An 18,453-nucleotide genomic window follows, 5' to 3' on the forward strand; every position below is an offset into this window, starting at 1 on the left:
CCTGTTTGTGAGTGTATGTCAGGGTGTTTGTCACTGTTTTCACTGTCTCACTGGGATCCTGATAGCCAGGCCTCAGTGCTCATAGTGAAAACACTATGTTTTCAGTATGGTTGTTATGTGTCACTGGGATCCTGCTGGTCAGGACCCCAGTGCTCATAGGTTTGTGGCCTATATGTATGTGTCACTGGGACCCTGTCACACAGGGCCCCAGTGCTCATAGGTGTGCATGTATATGTTCCCTGTGTGGTGCCTAACTGTCTCACTGAGGCTCTGCTAACCAGAACCTCAGTGGTTATGCTCTCTCATTACTTTCAAATTGTCACTAACAGGCTAGTGACCAATTTTACCAATTTACATTGGCTTACTGGAACACCCTTATAATTCCCTAGTATATGGTACTGAGGTACCCAGGGTATTGGGGTTCCAGGAGATCCCTATGGGCTGCAGCATTTCTTTTGCCACCCATAGGGAGCTCTGACAATTCTTACACAGGCCTGCCACTGCAGCCTGAGTGAAATAACGTCCACGTTATTTCACAGCCATTTTACACTGCACTTAAGTAACTTATAAGTCACCTATATGTCTAACCTTTACCTGGTAAAGGTTAGGTGCAAAGTTACTTAGTGTGAGGGCACCCTGGCACTAGCCAAGGTGCCCCCACATTGTTCAGAGCCAATTCCCTGAACTTTGTGAGTGCGGGGACACCATTACACGCGTGCACTACATATAGGTCACTACCTATATGTAGCTTCACAATGGTAACTCCGAATATGGCCATGTAACATGTCTATGATCATGGAATTGCCCCCTCTATGCCATCCTGGCATAGTTGGCACAATCCCATGATCCCAGTGGTCTGTAGCACAGACCCTGGTACTGCCAAACTGCCCTTCCTGGGGTTTCACTGCAGCTGCTGTTGCTGCCAACCCCTCAGACAGGCAGCTGCCCTCCTGGGGTCCAGCCAGGCCTGGCCCAGGATGGCAGAACAAAGAACTTCCTCTGAGAGAGGGTGTGACACCCTCTCCCTTTGGAAAATGGTGTGAAGGCAGGGGAGGAGTAGCCTCCCCCAGCCTCTGGAAATGCTTTCTTGGGCACAGATGTGCCCAATTCTGCATAAGCCAGTCTACACCGGTTCAGGGACCCCTTAGCCCCTGCTCTGGCGCGAAACTGGACAAAGGAAAGGGGAGTGACCACTCCCCTGACCTGCACCTCCCCTGGGAGGTGTCCAGAGCTCCTCCAATGTGCTCCAGACCTCTGCCATCTTGGAAACAGAGGTGCTGCTGGCACACTGGACTGCTCTGAGTGGCCAGTGCCATCAGGTGACGTCAGAGACTCCTGCTGATAGGCTCCTTCAGGTGTTAGTAGCCTATCCTCTCTCCTAGGTAGCCAAACCCTCTTTTCTGGCTATTTAGAGTCTCTGTCTCTGGGGAAACTTCAGATAACGAATGCATGAGCTCAGCCGAGTTCCTCTGCATCTCTCTCTTCACCTTCTGATAAGGAATCGACTGCTGACCGCGCTGGAAGCCTGCAAACCTGCAACATAGTAGCAAAGACGACTACTGCAACTCTGTAACGCTGATCCTGACGCCTTCTCGACTGTTTTCCTGCTTGTGCATGCTGTGGGGGTAGCCTGCCTCCTCTCTGCACCAGAAGCTCCGAAGAAATCTCCCGTGGGTCGACGGAATCTTCCCCCTGCAACCGCAGGCACCAAAAAGCTGCATTACCGGTCCCTTGGGTCTCCTCTCAGCACGACGAGCGAGGTCCCTCGAATCCAGCGACGCTGTCCAAGTGACCCCCACAGTCCAGTGACTCTTCAGCCCAAGTTTGGTGGAGGTAAGTCCTTGCCTCACCTCGCTGGGCTGCATTGCTGGGAACCGCGACTTTGCAGCTACTCCGGCCCCTGTGCACTTCTGGCGGAAATCCTATGTGCACAGCCAAGCCTGTGTCCACGGCACTCTTACCTGCATTGCACGACTTTCTAAGTTGGTCTCCGGCGACGTGGGACTCCTTTGTGCAACTTCGGCGAGCACCGTTTCACGCATCCTCGTAGTGCCTAGTTCTGGCACTTCTCCGGGTGCTACCTGCTTCAGTGAGGGCTCTCTGTCTTGCTCGACGTCCCCTCTCTCTTCAGGTCCAATTTGCGACCTCCTGGTCCCTCCTGGGCCCCAGCAGCGTCCAAAAACGCCAAACGCACGATTTGCGCCTAGCAAGGCTTGTTGGCGTCCTTTCGGCGGGAAAACACTTCTGCACGACTCTCCACGGCGAGCGGGATCCGTCCACCAAAGGGGAAGTCTCTAGCCCTTTTCGTTCTTGCAGAAACCTCAGCTTCTTCTGTCCAGTCGAAGCTTCTTTGCACCCGCAGCTGGCATTTCCTGGGCATCTGCCCATCTCCGACTTGCTTGTGACTTTTGGACTTGGTCCCCTTGTTACACAGGTACCCTAGATTGGAAATCCACAGTGGTTGCATTGCTGGTTTGTGTCTTTCCTGCATTATTCCTCTAACACGACTATTTTGTCCTTAGGGGAACTTTAGTGCACTTTGCACTCACTTTTCAGGGTCTTGGGGAGGGTTATTTTTCTAACTCTCACTATTTTCTAATAGTCCCAGCGACCCTCTACAAGGTCACATAGGTTTGGGGTCCATTCGTGGTTCACATTCCACTTTTGGAGTATATGGTTTGTGTTGCCCCTATCCCTATGTTTCCCCATTGCATCCTATTGTAACTATACATTGTTTGCACTGTTTTCTAAGACTATACTGCATATTTTTGCTATTGTGTATATATATCTTGTGTATATTTCCTATCCTCTCACTGAGGGTACACTCTAAGATACTTTGGCATATTGTCATAAAAATAAAGTACCTTTATTTTTAGTATAACTGTGTATTGTGTTTTCTTATGATATTGTGCATATGACACTAGGTGGTACTGTAGTAGCTTCACACGTCTCCTAGTTCAGCCTAAGCTGCTCTGCTAAGCTACCATTATCTATCAGCCTAAGCTGCTAGACACCCTATACACTAATAAGGGATAACTGGGCCTGGTGCAAGGTGCAAGTACCCGTTGGTACTCACTACAAGCCAGTCCAGCCTCCTACAGTACCCCACCCCTGGGGTGACGTATATGTAAAAATAAGGTTGAATAATACTTTGAAAGTACCTTTAATTTCAAAGTGGAATTTGCATACAGTTTACATGCTAAAGATAGTCTGCAAGGCAGGGTTGCCTTTAAAAATGACATTAGGCCCACAGCAGTGCACCCTCCAGTAAAGCAAATCTACTGGGACTCTAAACTTCCATGCCCTGTTGTACACTGGGAAGCTTTAGGTAGCTCGAATCCCCTTGCCCTATTACCTGCTAGGGACTTATCGTGCCTGTCATTGCTGTGGGAGGAGGCCTCTTTTTGCATGGTTAGCCCCCACTTTTTGCCTGATGTTGATTAGTCCTAGAAGTTGGTAGTGCCCAGGGCCCCTGCTAAACAGGTTCCCTGGGACAGAGCTCTTTCCCTAGGTCGGTTGTGATGCTTGGCAAAATTCAAAACACTCTTAAATACCTCTATAAGTCCCTAGTAAATGGGTACCCCAGTACCCAGGGCAAGAGATATTAAGAGTAGACCCCTGAGGGCAGCAGCACTGATGGTGCCACCCTCAAGGACCCTGCACCCAGCACTGCCATTGCAGGCTGAGTGTACTGGGGCAAACCTAAAAAAGACAAACTCGACATGGCACACTCCCTTAGTGCCCTGTCCACCCTACACTGCATATGTTATGGGTAAGTCACCCCTCTGGCAGGCCTTCCACCCCTAAAGCAGGGTGCACCATTCTATGTGTGAGGGCATTGCTGCATGAGCAACGTGCCCCCACTGTGCTCTTGCCAAACCTGGGACATAGTGAGTGAACAGAGCAGCCATTTTAATACATGTGCTGGACACTGGTCAAATGCGAGTTTCACAGTTACATGATGGCCACTCTGCACCCTGGGATGTTTGGTATCAAACAACTCAGAATGATTAATACAAACTGGTACCAGTATTGGATTTAACACTAAATGTACCCAGGGGTCACCTTAGATGTGCTCCCTGTAAAAGCTAAGACAGCCGACCCATAAACCTGGGAAGAGAGCCCAGGCTCTTTGGTTTGGGAACAATGCCCTTACTGGGTGGAAGAGCTAACACCCCCTTCCTCAGGAATGTGCAACACTCTGGCAGTGAGATTCAAAGGGCTACTGCCCTTGAAATTGGAGCCCCCAGGCCTGCTGCTAGCAGCAGATGGCTTTCCCCTTTGTAAACTCCCACTTTTGGCGGGAAACCAGACAAAGGGCAGGAGGGGTGGCCTCACTGAGCATGCACCACCCCTAAGGACTTGCATGCAAAGTGGACCCTTTATTTCCTTTTCCTCCATGTTCGAATGGAGGAAGATAGCCAATGAGGTTTAGGAAAGTGACCCTTCCCACAGGAAGTGGACACTGTAGTGGGTGTAGTCACCCAAGGGTAAGTGTTCCATTGGAAACTCAAGAAACCTGCAAAGAGCCAGCAAACCAGTGAGGGTCACTTCACTGACTGGTTGATATCACCACAACCGGAAGTCGCAACTGGACCCAACAACACACTGAAGACCACCTTGACGAGACACACAACTCTGCCAAGTTTAGTGTTGCTGCGCCCTCTAGTGGCCGAGTTATGCCAATACCCTTGGTACTGGCCAGCTGGCGTCGGACAAGCAGAAAGCCAGCTCCCCCAGAGCTGAAAAAGGATCAGGAGAAAACCCTAATCAAGGATACCCTGGACCTCAAGCCAGAGTGCCCTCGTTGTCCTGTAAGCAGCCCTCAAAGAGACTCACCTCCAACTCCAAAGGACTCCGTTGCGCACAGCATCCAAGACCTCTAAAACGCCCTGCACATGGCCACCCTGGGCCTTGCATCGTGGGATCTGTTGTGTGTTCCGGGTCCCCAGCCCCTTGCGATCTTGAATTGGACCCCCAGGCACCATCTCTAAATCTGCAATCCAGCTCCTTTTCCTAGTGGCCCATCCAGGTGGCCCTGTGCCTGTGCAAAGAACCTCTCCAGCGCTCATCTCACCAGAACCAGGAGCCGCCCACGACTCTCCAGCTGGCATAAGGTGCCCACTGACTTTTGTGGCCATCCAGCTAAAGAAGAGACCGGTAACTCAAATGTATGATTTGTAATGCATTTTTAAAGGTGGCTGTGCGTTAATTCCTATTGTGCGTAATTACTCACAGAAATACTGACTTTACCAAAACTTTAAAAAGTCATCCCTCGAAAAGTACTTAACATATTTTAAAGATCTTGGTCTTAAAACTTATATAAAAGTCTGAAGTATTTTTGTAAATTCTGGTCCTGAGTTATTTATTGAGTGTGTGTGGTGCATGATTGGATTTGTAAATACAGTAAATACTTAGCACATCTCCTGGATTAGCCTAACTGCTCCACCAGCTTCCATAAAAAGTGGAGCATTAGGTGGTCTAAATTTTACCTCTGGAAACCAACGTGTGGTTGCCTGGACCCCCTGCAGGCCAACATAGAGGGTCAGCCTCCTACAATTGCAAATTGGAATTATAACATTGTCATTTGATATTATACCTTTTATTCATAGCACAGACCAAAGGCCAAAGGCCTGTTAGGCAGAGCACGGGGCACAGTCCGGGTCAGTTACCATCAGTATCAGTCAGAAATATTGGGGTGAACATGTTAAAAGGGTGATTTTCTTAGGCGGTGCAGTAGATATTTACACAAGTGAAATCTGTTCGAATTGAGGCATAACATGAGCTTTTAACATGAGTGGAATCTGTTCTAAGTGAGGCGTTGCAGGAGATATTGACATGAGTGAAATCTGTTCTAAGGGAGGCGTTGCAGGAGATATTGATGTGAATTAATTCTGTTTGGAGTGAGTCAGTGCAGTAGATATTGACGTGAGTGAAATCTGTTCTAAGTGATGCGTTGCAGGAGATATTGACATAGAGTGAAATCTGTTCTAAGTGAGGCTTTGCAAGAGATATTGAAATGAATGAAGTCAATTTTAAGTGAGGTGTTGCAGGAGATGTTGACGTGAGTGAAATCCATTTTAAGTGAGGTGCTGCAGTAGATGTTGACGTGAATGAATTCTAATTGGATTGAGTCAGTGTTAGAAATGGGGTCTTTAGTTGGCAAAGATATACACCCTTGTCCAAATAGGGACCACAGTCCTAGTCAGGGTAAGTCACACATAATCCAAATTATCCTGTGCCCACCCTCTGTTAGCTTGGCACTGAGCAGGCTTAACTTAGAAGGTAATATGTAAAGTATTAGTGGAATAAACCATGCAATAACACAGCGAGAACACCACAAAAAAAAAAAAACACACAGGTTTAGAAAAATATAAGATAATTATCTAATTAAATTAAGGTCAAAACGATCAAGATCTGATAATCACAAATTGGAATATCACTTTTGCAATGATAAGAAGCGTCTTAAGTTCTTAAAAATCAACAAATGGCTCTTGCAAGAACAAAGTACATGGTATGCGTCAAAATTACGCACATGAGGACCAAAAAGGAGGAGATGAGTGAAAAAAGCAAGGTGTGCGTCAGATTTCCGGCCGTGCACAGACAATGCACTGATTCTTTTCCATTCTGCAAGGGCTTTGCGTCGAACTCCGGCACGCAGGATTGAATCCTTTTTGCGATGCGGGGTCTTTTGACGCCCAAGGGACGATGTGTGGAAATCCTGTGCGTGCGGGATGAAGTAAAGGGTGCTGCGTCGATCCGGTGGGCGATTCGTCAGAGTTTCTGTTGCATAGCAGGTGCTGCATCGATTCCTCATGCAGGAAGTCAGACTGCCTCTCTCTGACTCAGCGATGCGTTGATCCAGTGGGCTGTGCATCGAAAGTTCAGGTCACAACGCTGGTACTGCGTCGATCTCCACTTGGGGAGCTGGGCTGCGTCGATCCGGGTCGGCAATGCAGTGGTTCTTTCACTGCTAGGCAGGCTGTGCGTCGATTACGGCAGGATGTGCATCCATTTTCGCTGCACAAGCAGTTCCTTTGAAGAGAAGAAGTCTTTTTGGCCCTGAGACTTCAGGAACAGGAGTCAAACTTTTGGAGAGCACTTCTCAGCAGAGGCCAGCAAGGCAGCAGTCCTTCACAGCAAAGCAGTCCAGGTGAGTCCTTTGGGCAGCCAGGCATCTCCTTTTAGCATGTTGCAGGATCTGGTTCAGAGAGTCTGTCCCAGGAAGTGTCTGAGGTGGTGGGGTCAGGGGCCCAGGTTATATACCCAAAAGTGCCTTGGAAGTGGGGAGACTTCAAAGAGTTGTTTTGAAGTGCACAAGGTCCCCATTCAGTACACCCCTGTCTGGCAGGGTCCCAGTAGGGGTTTGACAGTCCATTGTGTGAGGGCAGGCCACTGTCCGTTGAAATGCAAGTGTCAGGCTCTCCACCCTTCCAGCCCAGGAAGACCCATTCATTATGCAGATGAGTGCAGGTGTGACTGAGTGTCCTGTGTTTGTGGTTGTCTGGGTGAAATGCACAAGGGAGCTGTCAACCAGCCCTGCCCAGACGTGGATTCGAGACAGGCTGTAAGGCACAGATGAATTTTAAGTGCAGAGAAATGCTCACTTTCTAAAAGTAGCATTTATAAAATAATAATATAAAATCCAACTTCACCAATAAGCAGGATTTTGTATTACGATTCTGGCCATACTAAATGTGACCTGTTTACCTCTTTCTGATCAGAATCTACCACTCAAACAGTATACAAGGGTAGCCCTAATGTCAGCTTATGAAAGGAGCAGGCCTCACAGCAGTGAAAAACAAATTTAGGAGTTGTCCACTACCAGGAAATATAAAACACACAGATATATGTCCTGCCTTTTACTTACACTGCACCCTGGCTTGGCCAGTACTTTTAAAGCCAAGTCGAAGTGGCAGTGAAACTGCACACACAGGCCTTGCAATGGCAGACCTTAGACATGGATTAGGGGCTACTGATGTGGGTGGCACAATCAGTGCTGCAGGCCCACTAGTAGCATTTAATTTACAGGCCCTGGGCACATGTAGTGCACTTTACTAGGGACTTAGAAGTGAATAAAATATGCCAATTAGGTATGAACCAATCACACCATGTTTTAAGGGAGAGAGCATATGCACTTTAGCACTGGTTAGCAGTGCTAAAGTGCACAAAGTCCTAAAACCAGCAAGAACAGTGTCAAAAAAGTGGAGAGAGGTAGGCAAAAAGTTGGGGGTGACCACCCCAAGGCTGTCAGGTCTAACAGTCAATGCGGGAGATGTTGATGTGACTGAAATCTGTTCTAAGTGAGGCGTTGCAAGAGATGTTGACGTACAGGATTCTGCTTCCCTTGCAGTGAGCTTCAGGATGGGACCCTATGCCGCTCGTTTTCCAGTGCTGATCCGACAGCCCAGACTGCCCTGGTTACATGATCCTGGCGCAGGTAAATATTTGACTATCCACAAATGGATAATGTGAAGTTGGTATGTAGAATTGTTTTTGAGCGATGTGTTTGCACAAACCTCACACAATTAATTTATCTATGAAACATGTCATAGCTGTGGGCCCCCGCAGTGGAGGTGTGTGTTTGTTGTGTGGCACAGACTAGGCACAGGAGGGGTGGAGACGCAGCATCTGAACTGTCTGTTTCGAAGAAAAGAGTGAAGTTTAATAACTCAACCACACTGCCTTAAGACAGAGTAGATAGAATCTAGGTTAAAGGAAGGGTCACTTATGTCAGAGAAGGAGGGTGTTTTAGGATTAAAGAGGAGAAGAGGATTTACAGAGGAAAACCTAAAAGGGAGCTTTAAAGGCAAGGTGACAGATGCCTTGAGGAGATGAGATTTGATAATTGATAAGTTGTCATAAGGAAACAATTTCATTGCCGTATAGTACATGTTCTTTGAGGTGCTTTTTAGGTCCCGCCCAATAGAAGCACATGAGGCGCTGACTGTTGCGAGATATATTGTGTGCTTACTAAGGATGTACAGGAGCCTGGAGCCCACTCATTGGCTGGCTTACCAATCACTCTTATTTGCTTGCTTTTGATTCGTGCCCCAGCTTGTTAACTTTTTGTTTGTCTCTTTCATGGTGGATTGACTCCCTACCGTCCCTTTTGATTGGCTGGCTGCTCTCCTTGCACTACTTGCTTTTGAAGCACTACTTTCTTCTATGCACTCCATGGGAGTGTTGTTTTTCCAGCTGTCTCCCTCTACTTCTCTCCACCTGAAATCTGTGTTCCTCTGTTATCCGTGTGATTCTCCACATCCCCATCCATGTTGCGCCCGCCCTTGTGTACTTCCCCCTATTCCTTTCTTGCCCCTGTGCTTCTCTCACATACATTCTACTTTTTTCTATCACCTGTTGCTATTCCACCCGACCCCCACTCTCCAGTTTGCTTCCCCTCACCCACTCCCTCCTCTCTCTCTGCTTCTTCTCCCCATCCCCATACTTCCCTGTTGCCAGCTCAACCCTGAGCTTCTCCCTTGCCTTCTGCAAAGATGCTCTTGCCCGTTGCAACTCCTTCCCCTACTCTGTCCGTTGCTTCTGCTCCCCCCAGTTGTTTCTACCTCCACCAGTTTGCTTCTGTGTCCCTCAGGGTTGCTCTGTCCACCTGCTTTTATGTTTTTCTTTTTAGTTGCAGATCAAGTGGGGATCTGTAACTAGAGAGGAAAAAGCACCCACATCATTTTGTAGGTGTACATATGCATGGTGTGCGCACCTATAGAATGGCGTGGGTGGCCGCATTAAAAGCTTTTTTATGCTTTAACCCTTCTTCACAGCATGAAGGATGCTTTGCAGCATGGCAAAAAAACTTGGCAAAGCCAATAGGTCCTAAAGGTGAGACCAATGGCTTTTTAAATGGTTTTTGAAATTGGAAACACAGGGATACATTTGATTTGTGGGTGCTAGATGGTCCACATACATACTCTGACACCGTACAAGTGGTTATGTGTTGGGCAAGACTCAGATGAATAGGTTATTGCTTTTCCTGTGAAATCCAAAACATATAAGGTCTGATTTAGATCGTGGCATAGGAGAATACTCCATCACTAACATGAGTGATACCCGTCCGCTGTATTACGATCACATTCCATCCTATGGGGATAGTAATATAGCAGGCAGGCTGTCCGTCATGTCTGTGACTGAGTATTCCATCCACCAGGACCCAAATCAGCCCCATAGTGAGTCCGCCTCTGGCTGTGACCTCCAAGCGTGGGAACAATTCCAGAAAGCTTGTTTCAGACAAACTGGTTTTGAAATGTTGTCACTGGTCCAGCGCTCTCTTCTCTTTTATGACCAAGCTAGTGATATGCGCATAATGTTGATCCAACCCCGATGATGTCAGTCTGGATATTGTTTGCAGCAGCACACCGTCTATGGCTACAGGATGCTCGCATCTTACATATATTGAGCATGTTCTATATATGACCACAATGATGTTACTGCAGGTATTGTTTGCGACAGCACACCCTGTATGCTCACAGGTCCTCAACAATTCTGATATATTGAATGCAATCAATTCTCCTTCTCCTCTCTACTGACTGCACTAATGTGTGTTCGTTAACAGGGGTGCATCATAGTCATCCACTGTGCCCATTTTTAAACACTTGCTTACCTTGACTTCTAGATGATGATAATCACATCAGTCACAGCCCTGAACACCTGATTCTATGAACCACTGGATGGAGTGAGACACTTGATGGCCACAACACGAAGCATCAGGAATTTGTGCATTGAAGTCTCTTTGTAGGTCACCAGATACCCTTCCTTCTCCTTTAGGACCTTTATCCAGCCATGCCACGTTAGAGGTTGAGTTGGGCGCACAGCATGTGTGACCACCAGTCCCCAACAGACATCTCCTTCATGATCCTGCAAGCATAAGGATTGTGTCCTAAAAACCAACAGGATGGTATGTGCCTGGCTATTTTGTAGTTGGGCACAGTATTTACAATCACATGACATAGTTTCCCCTCTAATATGAATTTCCAAATACACTACACATGCTCTACCTCTAATCATAGTGTAAAAGGAATTGAGTGTGCAACCACAGGATCTGAGGTCCAAGGCCTTCTTTCCACCACCCTGCTGGACCTCTGAAGATAGATAGCCTCTTCAAGGTGTGCCCACGATGCGTCCACTGGGTGTGTGTGAAGTGCTGCATCTGAGGTCATAGGCCTCTGTTCCTCTGCCAGCAAGAGCCTGGAGATCAAGCAACTGATATTCAACTGACCTTGACGCATCAGGGGTTATGTATGGAAACATGATATTTGTGTTACACAACTTGTGATTCTCAGTTTCTCTAGGTACAATAAGCCTTTTCTCCACATAACTATGATGCTTCAGACTTTTTCATGTGGAAGCATGGCATGTGTGCTCACATGCACTCATGCTCACCAGTGTGAACCTCCAGTAGGATTGAATTGTTAAGAGTTGTGAGTGTAACATGATGTCTGTTGGTCACCACCTCCCATGTCTTCATATTCAAGGACCTCCAGATACAGTGAAGCTTTTTCTGATCTAGCCATGATGCATCTGGGGATGTGTGTGGGATCCTAGCCACTATGGACTAGGGATCCCAGCTCCTGGATGGACCACTAGATACTTCTGGTGACCATGGGACCTCAGAGTATTGTGGAAGGAAGCACGGCATCTGTGACTCTTGCTTTCTCCAACTTTGGTGGACCTCCAGAGGTAGAGATCCTTTCATGTAACTGGCCATGGTGCGGTGGAGGTTTCTGTAAAATAACAATATCTGCAGTTGCAAGCTGTCTTTCTCCCCCCAACCACGTAAAAATACAAGCATGGTGAAGCTTTTCACAACCAAATTTGGTGCCCCAAATGTTGTTTGTGGAAGAGCCATGTCTATGACCACAGACTTTCTCCTTCTGTATTTACCACTCTTTAGGGTGAGCCTGTTCTGCAGCTGACCTTGACTGGACCATTTTGCGATACAATCCCTAGATGTTTGGTACATGGTGGTGATGTACTTTGATGGCAAACCCAACTCTTACTCCAGTAGTCCTCTTGTGCTGGACGATGGCAGGTTTGAATCTTGGATGGTGGCCCATGAGGTGCTTCCATTTTGGGTACAGACCCTTGAACCAGTAGTAACACCTTTCAGTTGAAGACAAAGACATTTACAAACTGGTCAAGAGACACTCCAACCTTTCACTTTGAACATTGGATGTGACCTTTCTTCATTTTGGCTGGTAGGAGTTTAGTTACTGTGACTTTGGACAATTCTACAGGGTTCTCAAATCTACACAATGGAAGATTCTTCCTTTGGGTTGATGGTTCATGTCTGAACCACTAATGGTCTTCTTGGGCTCTAAAGCAAGTGCTGTAGGTACTCCGGAAATAGACAATTATCCAAGGGTCCTTTCAAAGTTTCTCCAGTATGGGGTTACAGTTCAGGCACACAGTGTTGAGTTCTAGGGCAACCGAACAGTATTAAGAGAGCTGGCATGGCCCTCATCATCATATCAATCAATAAAGGGCAGAGGGACAGTAAAGTCAATTCAGAAGGGAGTTCTCAGACTTAAACCCTAGCACAAAGGCTCTTCAAGCTGAACTGTCTTTTTAAGTTGAGGGCTTAGAGTTGGTCGGTGGGCATGGCTGTTATTGACCCAGATACTGATAGATTAATACCTGCAGGTGTCTGAGCTTCCCTTCTGTGACTGTGCCAGCTCTGCTGCCAGCCACAGCACACCTCTGGCCAGAACCAAAGTGTAAGGAAATGCCTCCTTGGCATGGTTACCCCCTGACTTTTTGCCTTTGCTGATGCTATGTTTTGAATTGAAAGTGTGCTGAGGTCTGCTAACCAGGCCCCAGCACCAGTGTTCTTTCCCTAACCTGTACTTTTGATTCCCCAATTGGCACACCCTGGCATCCAGATAAGTCCCTTGTAACTGGTACCCCTGGTACCAAGGGCCCTGATGCCAAGGAAGGTCTCTAAGGGCTACAGTTCAGGCACACAGTGTTGAGTTCTAGGGCAACCGAACAGTATTAAGAGAGCTGGCATGGCCCTCATCATCATATCAATCAATAAAGGGCAGAGGGACAGTAAAGTCAATTCAGAAGGGAGTTCTCAGACTTAAACCCTAGCACAAAGGCTCTTCAAGCTGAACTGTCTTTTTAAGTTGAGGGCTTAGAGTTGGTCGGTGGGCATGGCTGTTATTGACCCAGATACTGATAGATTAATACCTGCAGGTGTCTGAGCTTCCCTTCTGTGACTGTGCCAGCTCTGCTGCCAGCCACAGCACACCTCTGGCCAGAACCAAAGTGTAAGGAAATGCCTCCTTGGCATGGTTACCCCCTGACATTTTGCCTTTGCTGATGCTATGTTTTGAATTGAAAGTGTGCTGAGGTCTGCTAACCAGGCCCCAGCACCAGTGTTCTTTCCCTAACCTGTACTTTTGATTCCCCAATTGGCACACCCTGGCATCCAGATAAGTCCCTTGTAACTGGTACCCCTGGTACCAAGGGCCCTGATGCCAAGGAAGGTCTCTAAGGGCTGCAGCATGTCTTATGCCACCCTAGAGACCCCTCACTCAGCACAGACACACTGCTTACCAGCTTGTGTGTGCTAGTGAGAACAAAATGAGTAAGTCGACATGGCATTCCCCTCAGGGTGCCATGCCAGCCTCTCACTGCCTATGCAGTATAGGTAAGACACCCCTCTAGCAGGCCTTACAGCCCTAAGGCAGGGTGCACTATACCATAGGTGAGGGCACCAGTGCATGAGCACTGTGCCCCTACAGTGTCTAAGCAAAACCTTAGACATTGTAAGTGCAGGGTAGCCATAAGAGTATATGGTCTGGGAGTCTGTTTTACACGAACTCCACAGCACCATAATGGCTACACTGAAAACTGGGAAGTTTGGTATCAAACTTCTCAGCACAATAAATGCACACTGATGCCAGTGTACATTTTATTGTAAAATACACCACAGAGGGCACCTTAGAGGTGCCCCCTGAAACTTATCCGACTATCTGTGTAGGCTGACTGGTTCCAGCAGCCTGCCACACTAGAGACATGTTTGCTGGCCCCATGGGGAGAGTGCCTTTGTCACTCTGAGGCCAGTAACAAAGCCTGCACTGGGTGGAGATGCTAACACCTCCCCCAGGCAGGAGCTGTAACACCTGGCGGTGAGCCTCAAAGGCTCACACCTTTGTCACAGCACCGCAGGACACTCCAGCTTAGTGGAGTTGCCCGCCCCCTCCGGCCACGGCCCCCACATTTGGCGGCAAGGCTGGAGGAAACAAAGAAAACAACAAGGAGGAGTCACTGGCCAGTCAGGACAGCCCCTAAGGTGTCCTGAGCTGAAGGGACTCTAACTTTTAGAAATCCTCCATCTTGCAGATGGAGGATTCCCCCAATAGGATTAGGGATGTGACCCCCTCCCCTTGGGAGGAGGCACAAAGAGGGTGTACCCACCCTCAGGGCTAGTAGCCATTGGCTACTAACCCCCCAGACCTAAACACGCCCTTAAATTTAGTATTTAAGGGCTTCCCTGAACCTAAGAATTTAGATTCCTGCAACTACAAGAAGAAGGACTGCTGAGCTGAAAAACCCCTGCAGAGGAAGAACAGAAGACACCAACTGCCTTGGCCCCAGACTTACCGGCCTGTCTCCTGCCTTCCAAAGAACCCTGCTCCAGCGACGATTTCCAAGGGACCAGCGACCTCTGAATCCTCTGAGGACTGCCCTGCTTCGAAAAAGACAAGAAACTCCAGAGGACAGCGGCACTGCTCCAAAAGAACTGCAACTTTGTTACAAGGAGCAGATTTAAAGACCCCTGCAACTCCCCGCAAGAAGCGTAAGACTTACAACACTGCACCCGGCGACCCCGACTGGACTGGTGGAGAACAACCAACTCAGGGAGGACCCTCCGGCGACTCTACGACTGTGAGTAACCAAAGTTGTCCCCCCTGAGCCACCACAGCGACGCCTGCAGAGGGAATCCCCAGGCTCCCCCTGACCGCGACTGTCCAGACTCCATTTCCCGACGGCTGGAAAAGACCCTGCACCCGCAGCCCCCAGCGCCTAAAGAAACGGAACTCCTGTGCAGGAGTGACCCCCAGGAGGCCCTCTCCCTTGCTAAGGTGGTGGCTACCCCGAGGAGCCCCCCCCTTGCCTGCCTGCACCGCTGAAGAGACCCCTTGGTCTCCCATTGAAAACTGAAGGAAACCCGACGCGTGTTTGCACACTGCACCCGGCCGCCCCCGCGCTGCTGAGGGTGTACTTTCTGTGCTAACTTGTGTCCCCCCCGGTGCCCTACAAAACCCCCCTGGTCTGCCCTCCGAAGACGCGGGTACTTACCTGCTGGCAGACTGGAACCGGGGCACCCCCTTCTCTCCATTGAAGCCTATGTGTTTTGGGCACCTCTTTGACCTTTGCACCTGACCGGCCCTGAGCTGCTGGTGTGATAACTTTGGGGTTGCTCTGAACCCCCAACGGTGGGCTACCTTGGACCAAAAACTGAAACCTGTAAGTGACTTACTTACCTGTTAAAACTAACAATAACTTACCTCCCCCAGGAACTGTGAAAATTGCACTGTCCACTTTTAAAACAGCTTATTGTGTTTTATGTAAAAAGTATACATGCTAAAGTAATGATTCAAAGTTCCTAGAGTACTTACCTGCAATACCTTTCAAATGAGATATTACATGTAAAATTTGAACCTGTGGTTCTTAAAATAAACTAAGAAAAGATATTTTTCTATAACAAAACCTATTGGCTGGATTTGTCTCTGAGTGTGTGTACCTCATTTATTGTCTATGTGTATGTACAACAAATGCTTAACACTACTCCTTGAATAAGCCTACTGCTCGACCACACTACCACAAAATAGAGCATTAGTATTATCTCTTTTACCACTATTTTACCTCTAAGGGGAACCCTTGGACTCTGTGCATGCTATTCCTTACTTTGAAATAGCACATACAGAGCCAACTTCCTACACAAAGAAACTGGTTCTCGGTTTCCATTTGCTTACCATTGATTATCTTTAGGGCCATAGCGTCAGTCACCACAACGTAAGTCAAATGTGCCAAATACTATGGTTCATCTGTGGTTATTTTAATCTTCTTCTGAAGTTTCATAATAGAGTTGTCAGAAAATCAACGTAGTTTGTCAATTGAATAACTCAATTTATTAGCATGAAGAAAAAACATTTCACAAAACAATGAGGTGCAAAAATATTAGTGTTAAAATTCTTCACATAGACTTGTGACTTGATGCCAGAGTATGACCCTTTATAGTGCCCGTTGGCTTTTGGCTTGGTTCATGATATGCAATTACTACATACATACAGGCAAATCTTGCTTGACAAATTAATGCTGCACTGTTCTCAAATGCTCATGTGTACTGTGAACAGGATAAGTGAAGTGAAACATAGTTCTCTAAACATGACTGGAATAATGTATCCTTCAAAACTCTTCTTTCTTGACTGCTTCAATAATATTCCATTCCTCATGTGTCCTCTTAAATTATGTCCACGTTTCAATCCTTGATGGCTACGAATGGCCATGGGTCATAATCAGGGCAGGAAGTAAAGAGCATGAGTTCAGGATGGAGTGGAGTTTTGGGAAAACTCTAATGTTGCCATTTTAACTCTCACAGAGCGGAACATCAATTCCTTGGTTACCATCGTCACTAAAACATTTTTACGCTATCAAAAATTAAATAATTTGCTAAAGAGTATCCACAAGTATTACCCAAACATCACCATAATTGTTGCCGATGATAATGACCAACCCGAAAAAATCCAAGAGCCGAACGTCGAGCAGTACTTCATGCCATTCGCCAAGGTATTAAACGTTGCTGTAGCCATCCACCTTGTGCATGGCAGATGTCAATACGCAGGCTTAGGGGTCTTGGTTTCTTTTTCATTCTTTTGGTGGTGGTTTTGGAAACGAATCAGGTGTTGGGCTTTCAGTGATCCAACCTGTGTTTCAACAATTGATTTACAGACTCTTGTCTCTTGTCCCACAGGTGGGTAGGCTAATCCTTTCTGAAAGGACATTGGTTTTGCTTGCACTTCTTCTCCAAGTCTGTGGTGTTCACTGTTTGTGATTGTCATGCGGTCTCTTACTCCTGCAAGACTGATCCCTTTGGTTATTCAGGTGCCAGCCTAAAGTTGCACATTTATAGCTCCCATCTTGTCTTTTCCAGGGTTGGTTTGCCGGGAGGAATCTTGCAGTGTCTCAGGTTACAACAAAATATTTCCTTTGGGTGGATGACGACTTTATATTTAATGAAAAGACGAAGCTTGAGCAGCTGGTCGATGTTCTGGAGTCTACAAACCTGGATCTGGTAAGTGGTGTAGGGTTGTGAATCGGGAGGGAGGACACCTCCCAAATCCCATGGTAGGTGGGTAGGTAACATCTGAAGGGCTGTGAATCGGGTGGAAGGGCATCTCCTGGAGCTGTAGGTGGGTGGGTAAGAGGTGCAACGCTGGCACCACCACCAAACTCCTGCAGTGACTTCAAACAGATCAGAATGCAGCTGCCAGACTTATCCTCAATCTACCTTAGTGAACCCACATCACCAAGCATCTGAAGGACCTCCACTGGCTCCTGATCCATAAGAAATGTCTTTTGAAGCTCCTAACCCTTACTTACAAAGCCCTCCACAACCTAGGACCCACCTACATAAGCCACCACCTTCACCTCTACCCGCTGTTCAGGAACCTCTGCTCACCTCGCCTTTGCAGAAATAACATGCATACACTGCTGCCACACAGAGGGATGCTCCTCCCACCTCACTGCCAAGGCCTGGAACGCTCTTCCCCCTCCACCTCCGCACCATCGCTGACCCACTACAGTAAGGGTCTGAAAATCTGATTCTCCGATTAACACCTGTAGCAAGTTCCTGGATACCCTCTCGGGTGATAAGCCACTCTAGACAAATACAGATTGATTGATTGCAAGGCTGTGAATCCAGAGGAAAAGCACCTCCAGGATCCTATGGATGGTGGATGATTAAGAGGTGTGGGGCTGTGAACCTGGAGGAAGGGCACCTCCTGAATCTGTAGGTGGGTGAGTAAGAGGTGCAGGGCTGTGAATCTGGAGGAAAGGCTCATCCCGGACCTTACCGTAGGTGATGGGTAACAGGTGCAGGACTGTGAATCTGGAGGAAGGGCACCTCCTGGATCTGTGGGTGGGTGGGCCAGAGTTAGAGAGAATCAAGATCGAGGTTTGACACAGAGTAGTAGTATCACCATAACTCCTAAACCTCTACATCCCTTCATGGGATTGCAGCTCTCAGGCTTTGAATATTCACCGAAGAATAAACAGAAGATCTCTTGGGGCAGATGAATCTGACTCAGTGCAATGACTGGAATCTGGGATCACCTTGAAGAGATCTCCTCAGGTACAGGTTGGACAGATGCCATCACGTGTGATGTGCCATCCCAGATTGCAATGCACAAGTGCTGCTTGTTGGCCTCA

The 18,453-nt window shown here is 47.7% G+C and overlaps 1 protein-coding gene across 5 annotated transcripts in view; it reads left to right on the top strand.

Annotated features, from left to right (window-relative positions):
• Nucleotides 1-18,453, top strand: part of B4GALNT2 (beta-1,4-N-acetyl-galactosaminyltransferase 2 (SID blood group)) — a 302,788-nt gene that overhangs the window by 258,379 nt on the left and 25,956 nt on the right. For all 5 annotated transcript variants that reach the window (XM_069233513.1, XM_069233511.1, XM_069233512.1 and 2 more), the window contains exons 7-9: nucleotides 8,354-8,440; nucleotides 16,625-16,812; nucleotides 17,177-17,317. In XM_069233513.1, coding sequence (XP_069089614.1) covers nucleotides 8,354-8,440; nucleotides 16,625-16,812; nucleotides 17,177-17,317 — 416 coding nt within the window. The remainder of the gene's footprint in view (nucleotides 1-8,353; nucleotides 8,441-16,624; nucleotides 16,813-17,176; nucleotides 17,318-18,453) is intronic.

This window comes from Pleurodeles waltl, chromosome 5, assembly GCF_031143425.1.
Source record: "Pleurodeles waltl isolate 20211129_DDA chromosome 5, aPleWal1.hap1.20221129, whole genome shotgun sequence".
NCBI classification, from domain to species: Eukaryota; Metazoa; Chordata; class Amphibia; order Caudata; family Salamandridae; genus Pleurodeles; species Pleurodeles waltl.